Below are 21,022 nucleotides of genomic sequence, written 5' to 3'. Positions count from 1 at the left end.
AACAGCGAAGGAAAACATCGTGAGCAATACCTGCATGCTCAAGGTATGTGAAGTCTGTCAATCCGCACTGGACCAGCATGGCAGTCTATGGCCTAAACCCTTCTTATTCAGAGTGAAGACCTATACTCAGTAGTGGGCTGGCGATGGGTTGGTAGTGATAAATACACACTAATTACGTACAATATAATTATTTATTTGTTTATTTATATTTAACTAGACGATGTCCGCGACTTCATCCGCGTGGATGTAGGTTTTTGAAGATCCCGTGGGAACTATTTGGTTTTCCGGGATAAAAAGTAGCCTATGTCAGTCTCCGGGATATAAGCTAACTCTGTACCAAATTTCGTCAGAATCGGTTAAACTGTTGGGCCGCGAAAGGGTAGCAAACAGACAGATAGACAGACAGACAGACAGACAGACACACTTTCGCATTTATAATATTAAGTATGGATATGCCAAAAATTTAAAGAATTTATTAGTGTTATGTCATAATTATTATTATCTATTTTTTACAGTGCGAAAGGAAAGGATTAAATGAAAGAGTAATAAGAATTGTAATAAGAATATTACATTATATTTTAAGGGAACCACAAGTAAAATCTATATATATTTAATTCAAAATATTCCTTTTTCAGTTTTATACTTAGGTACCTAAAGTTTTTAATTTTTGTCTAAAAGTAGTAATAATTGTTGACAGTTCAGCAAAAGATGGATGATACGTTCTACCTCAAATATTTCATTATTTTAGCGTTTACCTTTTTGTAATATATTTTTTGCAGAAATATAGAGAGTCGTGGCATTTCAGTAGATGTGCTTGGCGTTGTTAGAGTGGTAGGCATGGGCGGTTTTGTGGATGCCGTAGATGTTGATGGTTTTTCAGTAGTAGTTACTACTGTGGTTGAACTTAACACTTCTGTCGTAGTAATTGGCTGTTCTGTAATAGTTTTTGAAGTGGGTGCTTCAGAATTAGTAGTTTTTGTAATAGGTGCTTGCGTGGTAGTAGTTTTTGTGGTGGGCGCTACCATGGTTGTAGTTTTTGTAGTGGATGCTTCCGTAGTAGTAGGTTTTGTAGTGGGTGCTTCCGTGGTAGTAGTTTTTGTAGTAGATGCTTCAGTGGTAGTAGTTTTTGTAGTAAGAGCTTCCGTGGTAGTAGCTTTTGTAGTGGGTGCTTCCGTGGTAGTAGTTTTTGTAGTGGGGGTTTCCGTGGTAGTAGTTTTTATAGTGGGTGATTCCGTGGTAGTAGTCGTTGTAGTGGGTGCATTCGTGGTAGTCGTTTTTGTAGTGGGTGCTTCAGTGGTAGTAGTTTTTGTAGTGGGTGCTTCCGTGGTAGTAGTTTTTGTAGTAGGAACTGCTGTAGTAGTAGTAGTTGTTGTTGTTGCTTTACTAGTTGTAGTAGTTATTCCATCTTTATATACTTTACATAATTTTTCATCAAATGATCGAGCTATGTAGCGGAATGAATCAATAAACACGTTTGATGGTGAAGAAGTCCATCCAGAAAATACGAACTGAAATGAAACAAAATATTTATTGTTATAAAATATTTATCCCCTAATCTTCTAAACTTGTTATATAATTTTTTTAACTATAAAAATAAAGTTCTTATCTCTATCCACTCATTTAACTTTCCACGATTTAGTTGAAAGTACAGTTATCGTGGGACTTGCGACATGGTTGGACTTCATCATCATCATCATCGCGTGCCTTCTTCGAAACGAAGTTTGGCGTTCATCATTCGAAAAGCTTCTCTATTAAAAGCCGCCTCTTTCAACTTCGGGTAACTTAGCCCTGTCCACCCCCTTATATCGTCCAACCATTTACGTCTTAGGCGACCTTGAGCTCTTTTGCGTGCAATTCTCCCTTCCAAAACTAATCTTGGGAATGAGAATTGTCCTCCTCTCTGTAAATGCCCAAAGAAACTTTGGACTTCAACATACCTACAATACACAGTGGTAAGCAAGTCAATTTGCAACGTGTGCCAGGCATTAGGTAATCTATTTTATTAATGTAAACTTTTATAATTGATATTATAAGTGCTTTGTGGCACTAAATATTTATTTTATAAGATAATAATAGATACATAAATTCAAAATGAAAAAAAAACACCTGTGTAGGTTGCTGTAGCGTTATTATTCTAAGCAAGAGAAATTAAACCTTCAGAAAACACTAAACTTCGAGAGAATAAGACGAATGCTGATTGGAGTAGGATAATTGTACAGTATATTTATTATAATATTATTATGTTACGAAGTTTAAAAATTATTTTTTGTTTTATTCTACGTCACATAATAATAAACAAACTCATTACTGCACGTTAATAATTATAAATGAATAAATTATGTATAACATAATATATAATTACCTATACTTACATAATGTATGGTTAAATTATTTATGTATGTATGTACATATAAATGGTGAAACAATAAGGAAACATTTATCTCGCAATACGTATTCTATCTTATTCTCTCGCAGGCTAAATCCTGAAGATGTATGCGACTGTCTCTTTTTAGTGTCGTTTTTCTTGTTTCATTAAGTTTTGAATCACAATTCAAAACGGTGCTAAAAAGCTTTCTTAAAAGCATAGGAATTCAATTAATTAATAAATTATTGCTAAATTGTAAATACACTTACGTAGCCTTCAAAACTGAAAACTCCAGGGATATCATATCTTATTGTTTGCCAACCAGGAGCCATGTTACTATGCCAGATGGACCAAGCACCAATGTGATGATTATTTCCTCCAGGCAAGTGTTGTTGAACTTCAACAAGGATTGAACGTGTATCATTTGGGTTAGCGAATCTATCGATTTCTAAAATACCGCCTCCTGTTATTGTGAATTTAAAAGATGCCATGCATGACCACGTTGTCTGCGGTGTGGCGAAACGAGTACTTGTTGGATGAGGACTTTTCATATTTATGGACGAATATTGCTGGATATTCCACATGGAGTGCCTAGCGCACACCCCGGTGTTAGTAAAGTTGCTTCCGAAGCCATACTCAAAATCCTCAATCACACAGTATCTACAGAGTGCAACATTGCAAACAAGTAACAACAAAAAACAATAACGGTACATCATAAAAAGAAATGTCGAACTTTCCGAACACTATTTGGATTCACACTATAAATTTAATTCAAATTCAGTGTTTATATCAGTTTTAAATATTGATATAGAGCTGGCGGCAATAACTAATTAAGGTCATTCAATGTCATAGTTACCCTTAAAATCGGTCAACAAAAAGCAAAAGTAGAACAACACCTCATTAAGGCTAACCGCACTTTGGATGCGTTTTCGTACGAATTTGATTCGTGCGAACACGCACGAACACCTCCGACCCACATGCAGACTGTTCCCATAATACTTGGAAGCAACCTTAGAAACTTTTGTCCAAAGTCCAAATGAACCACCTAAATTAAAATGATAAACATTCAGCGTACATTACCACCGGCTCCTTAGCTATGTAATTCCCAGAATGTCAGAAAGGATTATAATTTTTTTTTTCACCTAATCCATACTGTATTAAACAGGTACGTATAATACAATATTATTAATTAGAACGTATCAGTGTTTCGTGTCTTTTAGAGCTCCACCCCTTTAATGTTTTTGGCATAGAAATAGCTTGTATGCGTGTATCTTAGATATAGATAAACATTTTATACAAAAAACAAAATCAAAATTTTAACCCACGCCATACCTACGCGCATAAAATCCTGGCGATCAGCTATCCTGGCAATATCCTGCCAGACACGGGCAAGACATATAAAAGTTTAAGGGTGTTTAACAGGGAGTTGCTATGATACAAGTGTTCCGAACAAAAATTAGACTTTTTGAATGAGAATTACTTTGACCGAAAATTCTTAGACGTCTTTGTTACCTGTTATCCACCAAAGCCCCTCCATGATCCATAGTCGCTGAACATTCCTCCCTGCGTTGAGGACAATGCACAGACACACTTTCAGCTTAGTTTTTTTTTTTTTTTTTTTAAAGAATATTAGCCATGTTAAATGACTAATATTCCCTTTTCCTCTCCAACTAAGCGTCAGGCTTGTGCTAGGAGTAGGTACGACAATAGTGCAACGGGCGGGGTTTGAACCGTCGACCTTTCGGTTTTCAGTCCACTCCTTTACCGGTTGAGCTATTGAGGCTCTAGTTTGTCGGTTCCTCAACCTGTCACCCTATTCCCAGCCCACTGGTCTCCGCTTCTAAGATTTATCAATTTGTTTGTATAAGTTTGTTTGACTATAATATGTATAATTAAGTAGGTGCACTATATTTATTTTGTATTTCCATATTAGGAATTGAAATGAAATACACTAACGTAAGATTAGATGCCAGATGATGAATATAGAATATTATGGACGAGTATATAGGTAAATTAATAAATAAAAATTGTGCGTTCATCACTGTAGGTAAGCTACTTCAAAAACAATTGTCAAAAAAATCGTTTGAAAATATTAATGGAAATACTTTTAATGCTGTTGATAAAAAATAGTCTCATACGGGCACAAGCTAGTCGCAGGTATTAGGATTAGTAGAATTAATTGATCATATTTTCTATTAAACTCGTACCAGTGCAGTAGAATTAGTGGGATTGATTGATCAATACGGAAAGGATTAAATAAAAGATCGAAGTAACATTTTTTATTGTACATAACTATAAATATAATGTAAAGGCACAAAAATAAAATCTATACAATATGTATATCCTTTAATATATCTTATAAATGCGAAAGTGTGTCCTACTCTTGTCAACTCTGTCTGTCTGTCTGCTAGCTTTTCACGGCCCATCTAGTTAACCGATTTCGACGTTTCATACAGAGATAGCCTATATTTCAGAGACGGACACGGGCTACTTTTTGTTCAGGAAAGTTTAAGAGTTCCTATGAGATTCTAAGAATCCTTAATCCACGCGGACGAAGCTGCAGGCATCACATAGTTAATTAACATAGAAGAAGAAACCGATTTTCTGATATTTAGGTATCAACGTACCTACAGCACGAACCACTAGATAGAGAAACTTAAGGTTCTGCATACAGTACAGGAGGTTTTCTATACAACGCAGACTCCTCATTAAACTTAATTTAACATACGGATGTCGTGGGAAAAGGCTCGTCAATGTTGTGGTTATGTGCTGAGTATAGAATGTACTATAACGGGACTTGGATATGAAGATCTTAATAAACTGGTTTATTTTAATAAAATTTCAGTTTTATACCTTTTGATTAAGATTTTAATTATTTGTGTCATACAGAGCGTAATAAATTATATTATTAATAGTTCAGCAAAAGATGGACGATAAGTTAGAACTTATCGTCCATCTTTTGCTGAACTATTCATCTTCTTCAAATATTTCATTATATTAGCGTTTACCTCTTTGTAATATTTTTTTTGCAGAGATATAGAGAGACGTGGTGTTTCAGTAGATGTGCTTGGCGTTTTTACCGTGGAAGATATGGGCGGTTTTGTGGCTGCTGTAGATGTTGATGGTTTTTCAGGATTAGTTGCTACTGTGGTTGAACTTGACACTTCTGTAATAGTAATTGGCTGTTCTGTAGTAGTTTTTGTAGTGGTCGCTTCACTGGTAGTAGTTTTTGTAGTCGGTGCTTCAGTGGTAGTAGTTATTGTAGTCAGTGTTTCAGTGGTAGTAGTTTTTGTAGTCGGTGCTTCAGTGGTAGTAGTTATTGTAGTCGGTACTTCAGTGGTAATAGTTTTTGCAGTCGGTGCTTCAGTGGTAGAAGTTTTTGTAGTTGGTGCTTCAGTGGTAGTAGTTATTGTAGTCGGTGCTTCAGTGGTAGTAGTTTTTGTAATGGGTGCTTTCGTAGTAGTAGTCGTTGTTGTTGTTGTTGCTTTACTAGTTGTAGTAGTTTGTTCATCTTTATATATCGAACATAAATCTTCGTGAAACGATGGAGCAATGTACCGGAATGAATCAATCAACAAGGTAGAGTTTGCTGAAGTCGCTCCAGAAAACACTAACTGAAATAAAACAAAATATTTATTTACTAAGTATGATATATTGTCTCCTAATCTTCTAAAGGAGGTTGCCGAATTGGGACCCAGCATTTTTAAAAACCGTTCAGATTCAGAAATCATTTAATTTTAATAATATTTTCAGTGTATTTTTCTGTGTAAGACTGATATTTTTAGAAGATGGGGATCAATAATATAATTATTCACAAGCACACATTATAAATAACCGTTACATGGCAATACAAGTGAATATCTTTTTTCTCCCAACTTTATTTGATAGACTTTGATGAAGTTTTTTGTTAGACTGGTTTACTAGAACAAGCATGAGAAGTTTGATTCGTGAACGTGGACTTGAGGCTCACTGTCCTGTTAGTCTGAGTCTGAAACTCTATGGAATTCGCCAATCTCCATAATTAAGTATATATATAATTTTTTACTTATTAAAATAAACTTTTTGACGTGACAACGTCTTATAATTCGATACAGCCGGCTGCACGCACGAAAAAACATGACTCATGCGGCGTTACCTCGCCGCAGGCGAGGTAACGCGAGGTAACGCCGCGGTCGGCCTTTGTTGTCACGTTCAACTATCGTCAGTAAACCGACTTTACAGACAACCAATTTTTTAATCTGTCCTCTCGTAGAAGTGTAGATAATATCTCATAAAGTTTTGTTGTTTTACGTTTTATTCTTACTTATATTATATTATTCAGACTCATTATTATAGCGAATTTATGGTCAAATTATATTTTATATTATTTATGTACCAGTCGATGTGGACAATAAATGATGAAACATATGGAATCATTAACTCGCAATAATGTATTCTATCTTATTATCTCGCAGGCTTAATCCTAGGCTATAGATGCATGTGTTTTTCTCTTTTTAGTTTTACCAAATCGAATCACAACATTACCAAACAATCTTTCACAAAAGCCTAAGAATTCAACTAAATAATAAATTAGTAAAATAGACTTACGTAGCCTTCAAAACTGTTAGATCCAGGGATGCGAAGTCTTATTGTTTGCCAACCAGGATCCATGTAACTAGACCAGACGGCCCAAGTACGAATACGAAGATCAGTTCCTCCAACGACGTATTGGTAAATTTCAACAAACATTCCAAAATTATCATTTGAAATAGCAAATCTGTTGACTTCTAAAGTCCCGCCTCCAGTTATTGTGAATTTAAACGATGCCATGCATGTCCACAAGTTTGTCTGCGGTGTGATAAAACGAGTACTTCTTGGATGGGGACTTGTCATATTCAATGATGAATATTGCTGGATATTCCACATGCGGATTCCAGTGCACCTCCCAACAGTGTTAGTAAAGTTACTTCCGAAGCCATTCTCAAAATCCTCAGTCACACAGTCCCTACAGAGTACAACATTGCAAACAAGTAACAACAAAAAACAATAACGGTACATCATTAGAAAAAAGATGTCAAACTCAACTTATATTTGGATTCATACTATGAATTTAATTCGAGTTCAGTGTTTATATCAGTTTAAAATATTGATATAGAGCTGGTGGCGGTAAATTTAAATCATTAAGGTGATTAAGATGCTTAAGGAAAATTTAAGGTGATTAAAGTTACGTTATGAGCGATTATAGCGAAGTGTTAAGACATCGGCCTCCTATTCGGAAGATCGGCACTTCGATCCCAGGCACGCACCTCTACTTTTTGGAGTTATGTGCGTTTTAATCAATTAAAATACAATATCACTTGTTTTAACGGTGAAGGAAAACATCGTAAGAAAACCTGCGAAAGTTTGTATGTGTGTGTGTGTATGTTTGTTACTCCTTCACGCAAAAACTACTAGACGGATTTGGCTGAAATTGAGAATGGAGATAGATAATATCCTGGATTAGCACATAGGCTACTTTTTATCCCGGAAAATCAAAGAGTTCCCACGGGATTTCAAAAAACCTAAATCCACGCGGGCGAAGTCGCGGGCATAGTCAAGATTATAATCTCTTAAGTAATAATGTTGGTGTCTTAACACTTTTTTTCTAAAGGAACCCTGTCAAATAAATTCCTCAGTTGGATTATCTAACCTTTAGAAACTCAGTTTATATCTAATGAACTACTTACATTAAAATGATAAACATTCAGCGTAAATTATATCACCAGCTCAGCGTAAATTATATCACCGGCTCCTTAGCTATGTACTTAATTCCCAAAATGTCATAAAGAATTATAAAATATTTTTCACCTTTTCCATATTATTAATTAGAGTGTATCAGTGTTTTATATATTATCTTTTAGAGCGCTACCCTTTTAATGTTTTTGGTATAGAAAAAGCTTGTACCTCTGCTATCTAGGATATAGATTTAAACATTTCATACAAAAAACAAAATCAAAACCCAAAATCAAAATTTCACGCTATAGGTACCTACGCGTATAAAATCATGGCCATCAGCTATCCTGGCAATATCCTGCCAGACACGGGCAAGACATATAAAAGTTTAAGGGTGTTTAACAGGGAGTTGCTATGATACAAGTGTTCCGAACAAAAATTAGACTTTTTGAATGAGAATTACTTTGACCGAAAATTCTTAGACGTCTTTGTTACCTGTTATCCACCAAAGCCCCTCCATGATCCATAGTCGCTGAACATTCCTCCCTGCGTTGAGGACAATGCACAGACACACTTTCAGCTTAGTTTTTTTTTTTTTTTTTTTAAAGAATATTAGCCATGTTAAATGACTAATATTCCCTTTTCCTCTCCAACTAAGCGTCAGGCTTGTGCTAGGAGTAGGTACGACAATAGTGCAACGGGCGGGGTTTGAACCGTCGACCTTTCGGTTTTCAGTCCACTCCTTTACCGGTTGAGCTATTGAGGCTCTAGTTTGTCGGTTCCTCAACCTGTCACCCTATTCCCAGCCCACTGGTCTCCGCTTCTAAGATTTATCAATTTGTTTGTATAAGTTTGTTTGACTATAATATGTATAATTAAGTAGGTGCACTATATTTATTTTGTATTTCCATATTAGGAATTGAAATGAAATACACTAACGTAAGATTAGATGCCAGATGATGAATATAGAATATTATGGACGAGTATATAGGTAAATTAATAAATAAAAATTGTGCGTTCATCACTGTAGGTAAGCTACTTCAAAAACAATTGTCAAAAAAATCGTTTGAAAATATTAATGGAAATACTTTTAATGCTGTTGATAAAAAATAGTCTCATACGGGCACAAGCTAGTCGCAGGTATTAGGATTAGTAGAATTAATTGATCATATTTTCTATTAAACTCGTACCAGTGCAGTAGAATTAGTGGGATTGATTGATCAATACGGAAAGGATTAAATAAAAGATCGAAGTAACATTTTTTATTGTACATAACTATAAATATAATGTAAAGGCACAAAAATAAAATCTATACAATATGTATATCCTTTAATATATCTTATAAATGCGAAAGTGTGTCCTACTCTTGTCAACTCTGTCTGTCTGTCTGCTAGCTTTTCACGGCCCATCTAGTTAACCGATTTCGACGTTTCATACAGAGATAGCCTATATTTCAGAGACGGACACGGGCTACTTTTTGTTCAGGAAAGTTTAAGAGTTCCTATGAGATTCTAAGAATCCTTAATCCACGCGGACGAAGCTGCAGGCATCACATAGTTAATTAACATAGAAGAAGAAACCGATTTTCTGATATTTAGGTATCAACGTACCTACAGCACGAACCACTAGATAGAGAAACTTAAGGTTCTGCATACAGTACAGGAGGTTTTCTATACAACGCAGACTCCTCATTAAACTTAATTTAACATACGGATGTCGTGGGAAAAGGCTCGTCAATGTTGTGGTTATGTGCTGAGTATAGAATGTACTATAACGGGACTTGGATATGAAGATCTTAATAAACTGGTTTATTTTAATAAAATTTCAGTTTTATACCTTTTGATTAAGATTTTAATTATTTGTGTCATACAGAGCGTAATAAATTATATTATTAATAGTTCAGCAAAAGATGGACGATAAGTTAGAACTTATCGTCCATCTTTTGCTGAACTATTCATCTTCTTCAAATATTTCATTATATTAGCGTTTACCTCTTTGTAATATTTTTTTTGCAGAGATATAGAGAGACGTGGTGTTTCAGTAGATGTGCTTGGCGTTTTTACCGTGGAAGATATGGGCGGTTTTGTGGCTGCTGTAGATGTTGATGGTTTTTCAGGATTAGTTGCTACTGTGGTTGAACTTGACACTTCTGTAATAGTAATTGGCTGTTCTGTAGTAGTTTTTGTAGTGGTCGCTTCACTGGTAGTAGTTTTTGTAGTCGGTGCTTCAGTGGTAGTAGTTATTGTAGTCAGTGTTTCAGTGGTAGTAGTTTTTGTAGTCGGTGCTTCAGTGGTAGTAGTTATTGTAGTCGGTACTTCAGTGGTAATAGTTTTTGCAGTCGGTGCTTCAGTGGTAGAAGTTTTTGTAGTTGGTGCTTCAGTGGTAGTAGTTATTGTAGTCGGTGCTTCAGTGGTAGTAGTTTTTGTAATGGGTGCTTTCGTAGTAGTAGTCGTTGTTGTTGTTGTTGCTTTACTAGTTGTAGTAGTTTGTTCATCTTTATATATCGAACATAAATCTTCGTGAAACGATGGAGCAATGTACCGGAATGAATCAATCAACAAGGTAGAGTTTGCTGAAGTCGCTCCAGAAAACACTAACTGAAATAAAACAAAATATTTATTTACTAAGTATGATATATTGTCTCCTAATCTTCTAAAGGAGGTTGCCGAATTGGGACCCAGCATTTTTAAAAACCGTTCAGATTCAGAAATCATTTAATTTTAATAATATTTTCAGTGTATTTTTCTGTGTAAGACTGATATTTTTAGAAGATGGGGATCAATAATATAATTATTCACAAGCACACATTATAAATAACCGTTACATGGCAATACAAGTGAATATCTTTTTTCTCCCAACTTTATTTGATAGACTTTGATGAAGTTTTTTGTTAGACTGGTTTACTAGAACAAGCATGAGAAGTTTGATTCGTGAACGTGGACTTGAGGCTCACTGTCCTGTTAGTCTGAGTCTGAAACTCTATGGAATTCGCCAATCTCCATAATTAAGTATATATATAATTTTTTACTTATTAAAATAAACTTTTTGACGTGACAACGTCTTATAATTCGATACAGCCGGCTGCACGCACGAAAAAACATGACTCATGCGGCGTTACCTCGCCGCAGGCGAGGTAACGCGAGGTAACGCCGCGGTCGGCCTTTGTTGTCACGTTCAACTATCGTCAGTAAACCGACTTTACAGACAACCAATTTTTTAATCTGTCCTCTCGTAGAAGTGTAGATAATATCTCATAAAGTTTTGTTGTTTTACGTTTTATTCTTACTTATATTATATTATTCAGACTCATTATTATAGCGAATTTATGGTCAAATTATATTTTATATTATTTATGTACCAGTCGATGTGGACAATAAATGATGAAACATATGGAATCATTAACTCGCAATAATGTATTCTATCTTATTATCTCGCAGGCTTAATCCTAGGCTATAGATGCATGTGTTTTTCTCTTTTTAGTTTTACCAAATCGAATCACAACATTACCAAACAATCTTTCACAAAAGCCTAAGAATTCAACTAAATAATAAATTAGTAAAATAGACTTACGTAGCCTTCAAAACTGTTAGATCCAGGGATGCGAAGTCTTATTGTTTGCCAACCAGGATCCATGTAACTAGACCAGACGGCCCAAGTACGAATACGAAGATCAGTTCCTCCAACGACGTATTGGTAAATTTCAACAAACATTCCAAAATTATCATTTGAAATAGCAAATCTGTTGACTTCTAAAGTCCCGCCTCCAGTTATTGTGAATTTAAACGATGCCATGCATGTCCACAAGTTTGTCTGCGGTGTGATAAAACGAGTACTTCTTGGATGGGGACTTGTCATATTCAATGATGAATATTGCTGGATATTCCACATGCGGATTCCAGTGCACCTCCCAACAGTGTTAGTAAAGTTACTTCCGAAGCCATTCTCAAAATCCTCAGTCACACAGTCCCTACAGAGTACAACATTGCAAACAAGTAACAACAAAAAACAATAACGGTACATCATTAGAAAAAAGATGTCAAACTCAACTTATATTTGGATTCATACTATGAATTTAATTCGAGTTCAGTGTTTATATCAGTTTAAAATATTGATATAGAGCTGGTGGCGGTAAATTTAAATCATTAAGGTGATTAAGATGCTTAAGGAAAATTTAAGGTGATTAAAGTTACGTTATGAGCGATTATAGCGAAGTGTTAAGACATCGGCCTCCTATTCGGAAGATCGGCACTTCGATCCCAGGCACGCACCTCTACTTTTTGGAGTTATGTGCGTTTTAATCAATTAAAATACAATATCACTTGTTTTAACGGTGAAGGAAAACATCGTAAGAAAACCTGCGAAAGTTTGTATGTGTGTGTGTGTATGTTTGTTACTCCTTCACGCAAAAACTACTAGACGGATTTGGCTGAAATTGAGAATGGAGATAGATAATATCCTGGATTAGCACATAGGCTACTTTTTATCCCGGAAAATCAAAGAGTTCCCACGGGATTTCAAAAAACCTAAATCCACGCGGGCGAAGTCGCGGGCATAGTCAAGATTATAATCTCTTAAGTAATAATGTTGGTGTCTTAACACTTTTTTTCTAAAGGAACCCTGTCAAATAAATTCCTCAGTTGGATTATCTAACCTTTAGAAACTCAGTTTATATCTAATGAACTACTTACATTAAAATGATAAACATTCAGCGTAAATTATATCACCAGCTCAGCGTAAATTATATCACCGGCTCCTTAGCTATGTACTTAATTCCCAAAATGTCATAAAGAATTATAAAATATTTTTCACCTTTTCCATATTATTAATTAGAGTGTATCAGTGTTTTATATATTATCTTTTAGAGCGCTACCCTTTTAATGTTTTTGGTATAGAAAAAGCTTGTACCTCTGCTATCTAGGATATAGATTTAAACATTTCATACAAAAAACAAAATCAAAACCCAAAATCAAAATTTCACGCTATAGGTACCTACGCGTATAAAATCATGGCCATCAGCTATCCTGGCAATATCCTGCCAGACACGGGCAAGACATATAAAAGTTTAAGGGTGTTTAACAGGGAGTTGCTATGATACAAGTGTTCCGAACAAAAATTAGACTTTTTGAATGAGAATTACTTTGACCGAAAATTCTTAGACGTCTTTGTTACCTGTTATCCACCAAAGCCCCTCCATGATCCATAGTCGCTGATCATTCCTCCCTGCGTTGAGGACAATGCACAGACACACTTTCAGCTTAGTTTTTTTTTTTTTTTTTAAAAAAGAATATTAGCCATGTTAAATGACTAATATTCCCCTTTCCTCTCCAACTAAGCGTCAGGCTTGTGCTAGGAGTAGGTACGACAATAGTGCAACGGGCGGGGTTTGAACCGTCGACCTTTCGGTTTTCAGTCCACTCCTTTACCGGTTGAGCTATTGAGGCTCTAGTTTGTCGGTTCCTCAACCTGTCACCCTATTCCCAGCCCACTGGTCTCCGCTTCTAAGATTTATCAATTTGTTTGTATAAGTTTGTTTGACTATAATATGTATAATTAAGTAGGTGCACTATATTTATTTTGTATTTCCATATATAAGGAATTGAAATGAAATACACGAACGTAAGATTAGATGCCAGATGATGAATATAGAATATTATGGACGAGTATATAGGTAAATTAATAAATAAAAATTGTGCGTTCATCACTGTAGGTAAGCTACTTCAAAAACAATTGTCAAAAAAATCGTTTGAAAATATTAATGGAAATACTTTTAATGCTGTTGATAAAAAATAGTCTCATACGAGCACAAGCTAGTCGCAGGTATTAGGATTAGTAGAATTAATTGATCATATTTTCTATTAAACTCGTACCAGTGCAGTAGGATTAATGGTATTGATTGATCAATACGGAAAGGATTAAATAAAAGATCGAAATAACATTTTTTATTCTACATAATTATAAATATAATGTAAAGGCACAAAAATAAAATCTATACAATATGTATATCCTTTAATATATCTTATAAATGCGAAAGTGTGTCCTACTCTTGTCAACTCTGTCTGTCTGTCTGCTAGCTTTTCACGCCCATCTAGTTAACCGATTTCGACGTTTCATACAGAGATAGCCTATATTTCAGAGACGGACACGGGCTACTTTTTGTTCAGGAAAGTTTAAGAGTTCCTATGAGATTTTAAGAAACCTAAATCAACGCGGACGAAGCTGCAGGCATCACATAGTTAATTAACATAGAAGAAGAAACCGATTTTCTGATATTTAGGTATCAACGTACCTACAGCACGAACAACTAGATGAAGAAACTTAAGGTTCTGCATACAGTACAGTATGTTTTCTATACAACGCAGACTCTCCATTAAACTTAATTTAGCATACGGATGTCGTGGGAAAAGGCTCGTCAAGGTTGTGGTTATGTGCTGAGTATAGAATGTACTATAACGGGACTTGGATACGGAGATCTTAATAAACTGGCTTATTTTAATAAAATTCCAGTTTTATACCTTTTGATTAAGATTTTAATTATTTGTGTCATACAGAGCGTAATAAATTATATTATTAATAGTTCAGCAAAAGATGGACGATAAGTTAGAACTTATCGTCCATCTTTTGCTGAACTATTCATCTTCTTCAAATATTTCATTATATTAGCGTTTACCTCTTTGTAATATTTTTTTTGCAGAGATATAGAGAGACGTGGTGTTTCAGTAGATGTGCTTGGCGTTTTTACCGTGGAAGATATGGGCGGTTTTGTGGCTGCTGTAGATGTTGATGGTTTTTCAGGATTAGTTGCTACTGTGGTTGAACTTGACACTTCTGTAATAGTAATTGGCTGTTCTGTAGTAGTTTTTGTAGTGGTCGCTTCACTGGTAGTAGTTTTTGTAGTCGGTGCTTCAGTGGTAGTAGTTATTGTAGTCAGTGCTTCAGTGGTAGTAGTTTTTGTAGTCGGTGCTTCAGTGGTAGTAGTTATTGTAGTCGGTACTTCAGTGGTAATAGTTTTTGCAGTCGGTGCTTCAGTGGTAGAAGTTTTTGTAGTTGGTGCTTCAGTGGTAGTAGTTATTGTAGTCGGTGCTTCAGTGGTAGTAGTTTTTGTAATGGGTGCTTTCGTAGTAGTAGTCGTTGTTGTTGTTGTTGCTTTACTAGTTGTAGTAGTTTGTTCATCTTTATATATCGAACATAAATCTTCGTGAAACGATGGAGCAATGTACCGGAATGAATCAATCAACAAGGTAGAGTTTGCTGAAGTCGCTCCAGAAAACACTAACTGAAATAAAACAAAATATTTATTTACTAAGTATGATATATTGTCTCCTAATCTTCTAAAGGAGGTTGCCGAATTGGGACCCAGCATTTTTAAAAACCGTTCAGATTCAGAAATCATTTAATTTTAATAATATTTTCAGTGTATTTTTCTGTGTAAGACTGATATTTTTAGAAGATGGGGATCAATAATATAATTATTCACAAGCACACATTATAAATAACCGTTACATGGCAATACAAGTGAATATCTTTTTTCTCCCAACTTTATTTGATAGACTTTGATGAAGTTTTTTGTTAGACTGGTTTACTAGAACAAGCATGAGAAGTTTGATTCGTGAACGTGGACTTGAGGCTCACTGTCCTGTTAGTCTGAGTCTGAAACTCTATGGAATTCGCCAATCTCCTTAATTAAGTATATATATAATTTTTTACTTATTAAAATAAACTTTTTGACGTGACAACGTCTTATAATTCGATACAGCCGGCTGCACGCACGAAAAAACATGACTCATGCGGCGTTACCTCGCCGCAGGCGAGGTAACGCGAGGTAACGCCGCGGTCGGCCTTTGTTGTCACGTTCAACTATCGTCAGTAAACCGACTTTACAGACAACCAATTTTTTAATCTGTCCTCTCGTAGAAGTGTAGATAATATCTCATAAAGTTTTGTTGTTTTACGTTTTATTCTTACTTATATTATATTATTCAGACTCATTATTATAGCGAATTTATGGTCAAATTATATTTTATATTATTTATGTACCAGTCGATGTGGACAATAAATGATGAAACATATGGAATCATTAACTCGCAATAATGTATTCTATCTTATTATCTCGCAGGCTTAATCCTAGGCTATAGATGCATGTGTTTTTCTCTTTTTAGTTTTACCAAATCGAATCACAACATTACCAAACAATCTTTCACAAAAGCCTAAGAATTCAACTAAATAATAAATTAGTAAAATAGACTTACGTAGCCTTCAAAACTGTTAGATCCAGGGATGCGAAGTCTTATTGTTTGCCAACCAGGATCCATGTAACTAGACCAGACGGCCCAAGTACGAATACGAAGATCAGTTCCTCCAACGACGTATTGGTAAATTTCAACAAACATTCCAAAATTATCATTTGAAATAGCAAATCTGTTGACTTCTAAAGTCCCGCCTCCAGTTATTGTGAATTTAAACGATGCCATGCATGTCCACAAGTTTGTCTGCGGTGTGATAAAACGAGTACTTCTTGGATGGGGACTTGTCATATTCAATGATAAATATTGCTGGATATTCCACATGCGGATTTCAGTGCACCTCCCAACAGTGTTAGTAAAGTTACTTCCGAAGCCATTCTCAAAATCCTCAGTCACACAGTCCCTACAGAGTACAACATTGCAAACAAGTAACAACAAAAAACAATAACGGTACATCATTAGAAAAAAGATGTCAAACTCAACTTATATTTGGATTCATACTATGAATTTAATTCGAGTTCAGTGTTTATATCAGTTTAAAATATTGATATAGAGCTGGTGGCGGTAAATTTAAATCATTAAGGTGATTAAGATGCTTAAGGAAAATTTAAGGTGATTAAAGTTACGTTATGAGCGATTATAGCGAAGTGTTAAGACATCGGCCTCCTATTCGGAAGATCGGCACTTCGATCCCAGGCACGCACCTCTACTTTTTGGAGTTATGTGCGTTTTAATCAATTAAAATACAATATCACTTGTTTTAACGGTGAAGGAAAACACCGTAAGAAAACCTGCGAAAGTTTGTATGTGTGTGTGTGTATGTTTGTTACTCCTTCACGCAAAAACTACTAGACGGATTTGGCTGAAATTGAGAATGGAGATAGATAATATCCTGGATTAGCACATAGGCTACTTTTTATCTTGGAAAATCAAAGAGTTCCCACGGGATTTCAAAAAACCTAAATCCACGCGGGCGAAGTCACGGGCATAGTCAAGATTATAATCTCTTAAGTAATAATGTTGGTGTCTTAACACTTTTTTTCTAAAGGAACCCTGTCAAATAAATTCCTCAGTTGGATTATCTAACCTTTAGAAACTCAGTTTATATCTAATGAACTACTTACATTAAAATGATAAACATTCAGCGTAAATTATATCACCAGCTCAGCGTAAATTATATCACCGGCTCCTTAGCTATGTACTTAATTCCCAAAATGTCATAAAGAATTATAAAATATTTTTCACCTTTTCCATATTATTAATTAGAGTGTATCAGTGTTTTATATATTATCTTTTAGAGCGCTACCCTTTTAATGTTTTTGGTATAGAAAAAGCTTGTACCTCTGCTATCTAGGATATAGATTTAAACATTTCATACAAAAAACAAAATCAAAACCCAAAATCAAAATTTCACGCTATAGGTACCTACGCGTATAAAATCATGGCCATCAGCTATCCTGGCAATATCCTGCCAGACACGGGCAAGACATATAAAAGTTTAAGGGTGTTTAACAGGGAGTTGCTATGATACAAGTGTTCCGAACAAAAATTAGACTTTTTGAATGAGAATTACTTTGACCGAAAATTCTTAGACGTCTTTGTTACCTGTTATCCACCAAAGCCCCTCCATGATCCATAGTCGCTGATCATTCCTCCCTGCGTTGAGGACAATGCACAGACACACTTTCAGCTTAGTTTTTTTTTTTTTTTTAAAAAAGAATATTAGCCATGTTAAATGACTAATATTCCCCTTTCCTCTCCAACTAAGCGTCAGGCTTGTGCTAGGAGTAGGTACGACAATAGTGCAACGGGCGGGGTTTGAACCGTCGACCTTTCGGTTTTCAGTCCACTCCTTTACCGGTTGAGCTATTGAGGCTCTAGTTTGTCGGTTCCTCAACCTGTCACCCTATTCCCAGCCCACTGGTCTCCGCTTCTAAGATTTATCAATTTGTTTGTATAAGTTTGTTTGACTATAATATGTATAATTAAGTAGGTGCACTATATTTATTTTGTATTTCCATATATAAGGAATTGAAATGAAATACACGAACGTAAGATTAGATGCCAGATGATGAATATAGAATATTATGGACGAGTATATAGGTAAATTAATAAATAAAAATTGTGCGTTCATCACTGTAGGTAAGCTACTTCAAAAACAATTGTCAAAAAAATCGTTTGAAAATATTAATGGAAATACTTTTAATGCTGTTGATAAAAAATAGTCTCATACGAGCACAAGCTAGTCGCAGGTATTAGGATTAGTAGAATTAATTGATCATATTTTCTATTAAACTCGTACCAGTGCAGTAGGATTAATGGTATTGATTGATCAATACGGAAAGGATTAAATAAAAGATCGAAATAACATTTTTTATTCTACATAATTATAAATATAATGTAAAGGCACAAAAATAAAATCTATACAATATGTATATCCTTTAATATATCTTATAAATGCGAAAGTGTGTCCTACTCTTGTCAACTCTGTCTGTCTGTCTGCTAGCTTTTCACGCCCATCTAGTTAACCGATTTCGACGTTTCATACAGAGATAGCCTATATTTCAGAGACGGACACGGGCTACTTTTTGTTCAGGAAAGTTTAAGAGTTCCTATGAGATTTTAAGAAACCTAAATCAACGCGGACGAAGCTGCAGGCATCACATAGTTAATTAACATAGAAGAAGAAACCGATTTTCTGATATTTAGGTATCAACGTACCTACAGCACGAACAACTAGATGAAGAAACTTAAGGTTCTGCATACAGTACAGTATGTTTTCTATACAACGCAGACTCTCCATTAAACTTAATTTAGCATACGGATGTCGTGGGAAAAGGCTCGTCAAGGTTGTGGTTATGTGCTGAGTATAGAATGTACTATAACGGGACTTGGATACGGAGATCTTAATAAACTGGCTTATTTTAATAAAATTTCAGTTGTATACCTTTTGATTAAGATTTTAATCATTTGTGTCATACAGAGCGTAATAAATTATATTATTAATATTTCAGCAAAAGATGGACGATAAGTTCTACTTCAAATATTTCATTATATTAGCGTTTACCTCTTTGTAATATTTTTTTTGCAGAGATATAGAGAGACGTGGTGTTTCAGTAGATGCGCTTGGCGTTATTACCGTGGAAGATATGGGCGGTTTTGTGGCTGCCGTAGATGTTGATGGTTTTTCGGGAGTAGTCACTACTGTGGTTGAACTTGACACTTCTGTAGTAGTAATTGGCTGTTCCGTAGTAGTTTTTGTAGTGATCGCTTCACTGGTAGTAGTTTTTGTAGTCGGTGCTTCAGTGGTAGTAGTTATTGTAGTCGGTGCTTCAGTGGTAGTAGTTTTTGTAGTCGGTGCTTTCGTAGTAGTAGTCGTTGTTGTTGTTGCTTTACTTGTTGTAGTAGTTTGTTCATCTTTATATATCGTACATAAATTTTCGTGAAACGATGGAGCAATGTACCGGAATGAATCAATCAACACGGTAGAGTTTGCTGAAGTCGATCCAGAAAACACTAACTGAAATAAAACAAAATATCTATTTACTAAGTATGATATCTTGTCTCCTAATCTTCTAAAGGAGGTTGGCGAATTGGGACCCAGCATTTTTAAAAACCGTTCAGATTCAGAAATCATTTAATTTTAATAATATTTTTCAGTGTATTTTTCTGTGTAAGCCTGATATTTTTAGAAGATGGGGATCAATAATATAATTATTCACAAGCACACATTATAAATAACCGTTACATGGCAATACAAGCGAATATCTTTTTTCTCCCAACTTTATTTAATAGTCTTTGATGAAGTTTTTTGTTAGACTGGTTTACTAGAACAAGCATGAGAAGTGTGATTCGTGAACGTGGACTTGAGGCTCACTGTCCTGTTAGTCTGGGTCTGAAACTCTATGGAATTCGCCAATCTCCTTATTAAAATAAACTTTTTTAATCTGTCCTCTCTTCCCTTATCCATTCACGCATCTTTCACACGATTGAGTTGAAATTTTGTACAGTTATCGTTGGGACTTGCGCCAAAGTTAATGATCATAGTACCTTCAACGTACTCGTAAAATATGCGGTGGCAAGCAAGTCTTATTGAAACGTATGCCAGGCATTAGCAAGTCTATTCTTCTTAACAGGGCTCTCTCTGTCACTTACTCCATACAATCGTAATTCCAATTTCATTTGAATATTAAGCAACAAAAGTCCATGAAATTTTGCAGACATATTCTAGAAACTAATATCTATGCCTGTCGTGTTTTAGATTTTTCTAAAAATATGCAGTTTTAAAATTACGGTGGCTCAAGGATTTGTATGTAAATTTTTAAGACCGCGTAACTTTGAAGCCGAATATTTTAACAGAAATCTGGGAAACCACAGGCATAGATATTAGTTTCTAGAATATGTCTGCAAAATTTTATGGACTTTGGTTGCTTTGTATTCAAATCAAATTGGAACTGGTTTGTATGGAGCAGGTGACGGAGAGACCCCTCTTAATAGTCCTATTCCTTCATTGCTGAGAGTGACCCCTTTCCATTAATCACAATGGCAGGAATTCTCTTGTGACCATAATGCGGTGGGTTAACGTTGCAATCTATAACATTAATTTAAACTTCTATTTATATTACAGGATTTAAAGCTAACAAAAACGAAGACAGGTGTCAATACTGATGATTATTGATAAGACAGAGTATAGAAGTGTAGATAAATCTCACAACTCACAAAGTTT

General features: G+C 35.2%; 2 protein-coding genes across 2 annotated transcripts; both read right to left on the bottom strand.

The window, feature by feature from the left end:
- Nucleotides 1-126: 126 nt before the first annotated feature.
- Nucleotides 127-12,076, bottom strand: LOC123874617 (mucin-5AC-like). The gene is made up of 5 exons (XM_045920106.1): nt 11,627-12,076; nt 10,120-10,653; nt 5,446-5,979; nt 756-1,508; nt 127-168 (listed from the first exon to the last, which is right to left on the bottom strand). The coding sequence occupies exons 1-5, from the start codon at nt 12,074-12,076 to the stop codon at nt 127-129; spliced, it is 2,313 nt and encodes a 770-aa protein (XP_045776062.1).
- Nucleotides 12,077-14,660: 2,584 nt separating this feature from the next.
- On the bottom strand, nt 14,661-20,408 carry LOC123874616 (salivary glue protein Sgs-3-like). The gene is made up of 3 exons (XM_045920105.1): nt 20,358-20,408; nt 19,436-19,816; nt 14,661-15,329 (listed from the first exon to the last, which is right to left on the bottom strand). The coding sequence occupies exons 1-3, from the start codon at nt 20,406-20,408 to the stop codon at nt 14,661-14,663; spliced, it is 1,101 nt and encodes a 366-aa protein (XP_045776061.1).
- Nucleotides 20,409-21,022: the final 614 nt, after the last annotated feature.

The sequence above is a fragment of the Maniola jurtina genome, chromosome 18, assembly GCF_905333055.1.
Source record: "Maniola jurtina chromosome 18, ilManJurt1.1, whole genome shotgun sequence".
NCBI classification, from domain to species: domain Eukaryota; kingdom Metazoa; phylum Arthropoda; class Insecta; order Lepidoptera; family Nymphalidae; genus Maniola; species Maniola jurtina.
This window is presented reverse-complemented; position numbering and strand designations above follow the sequence as displayed.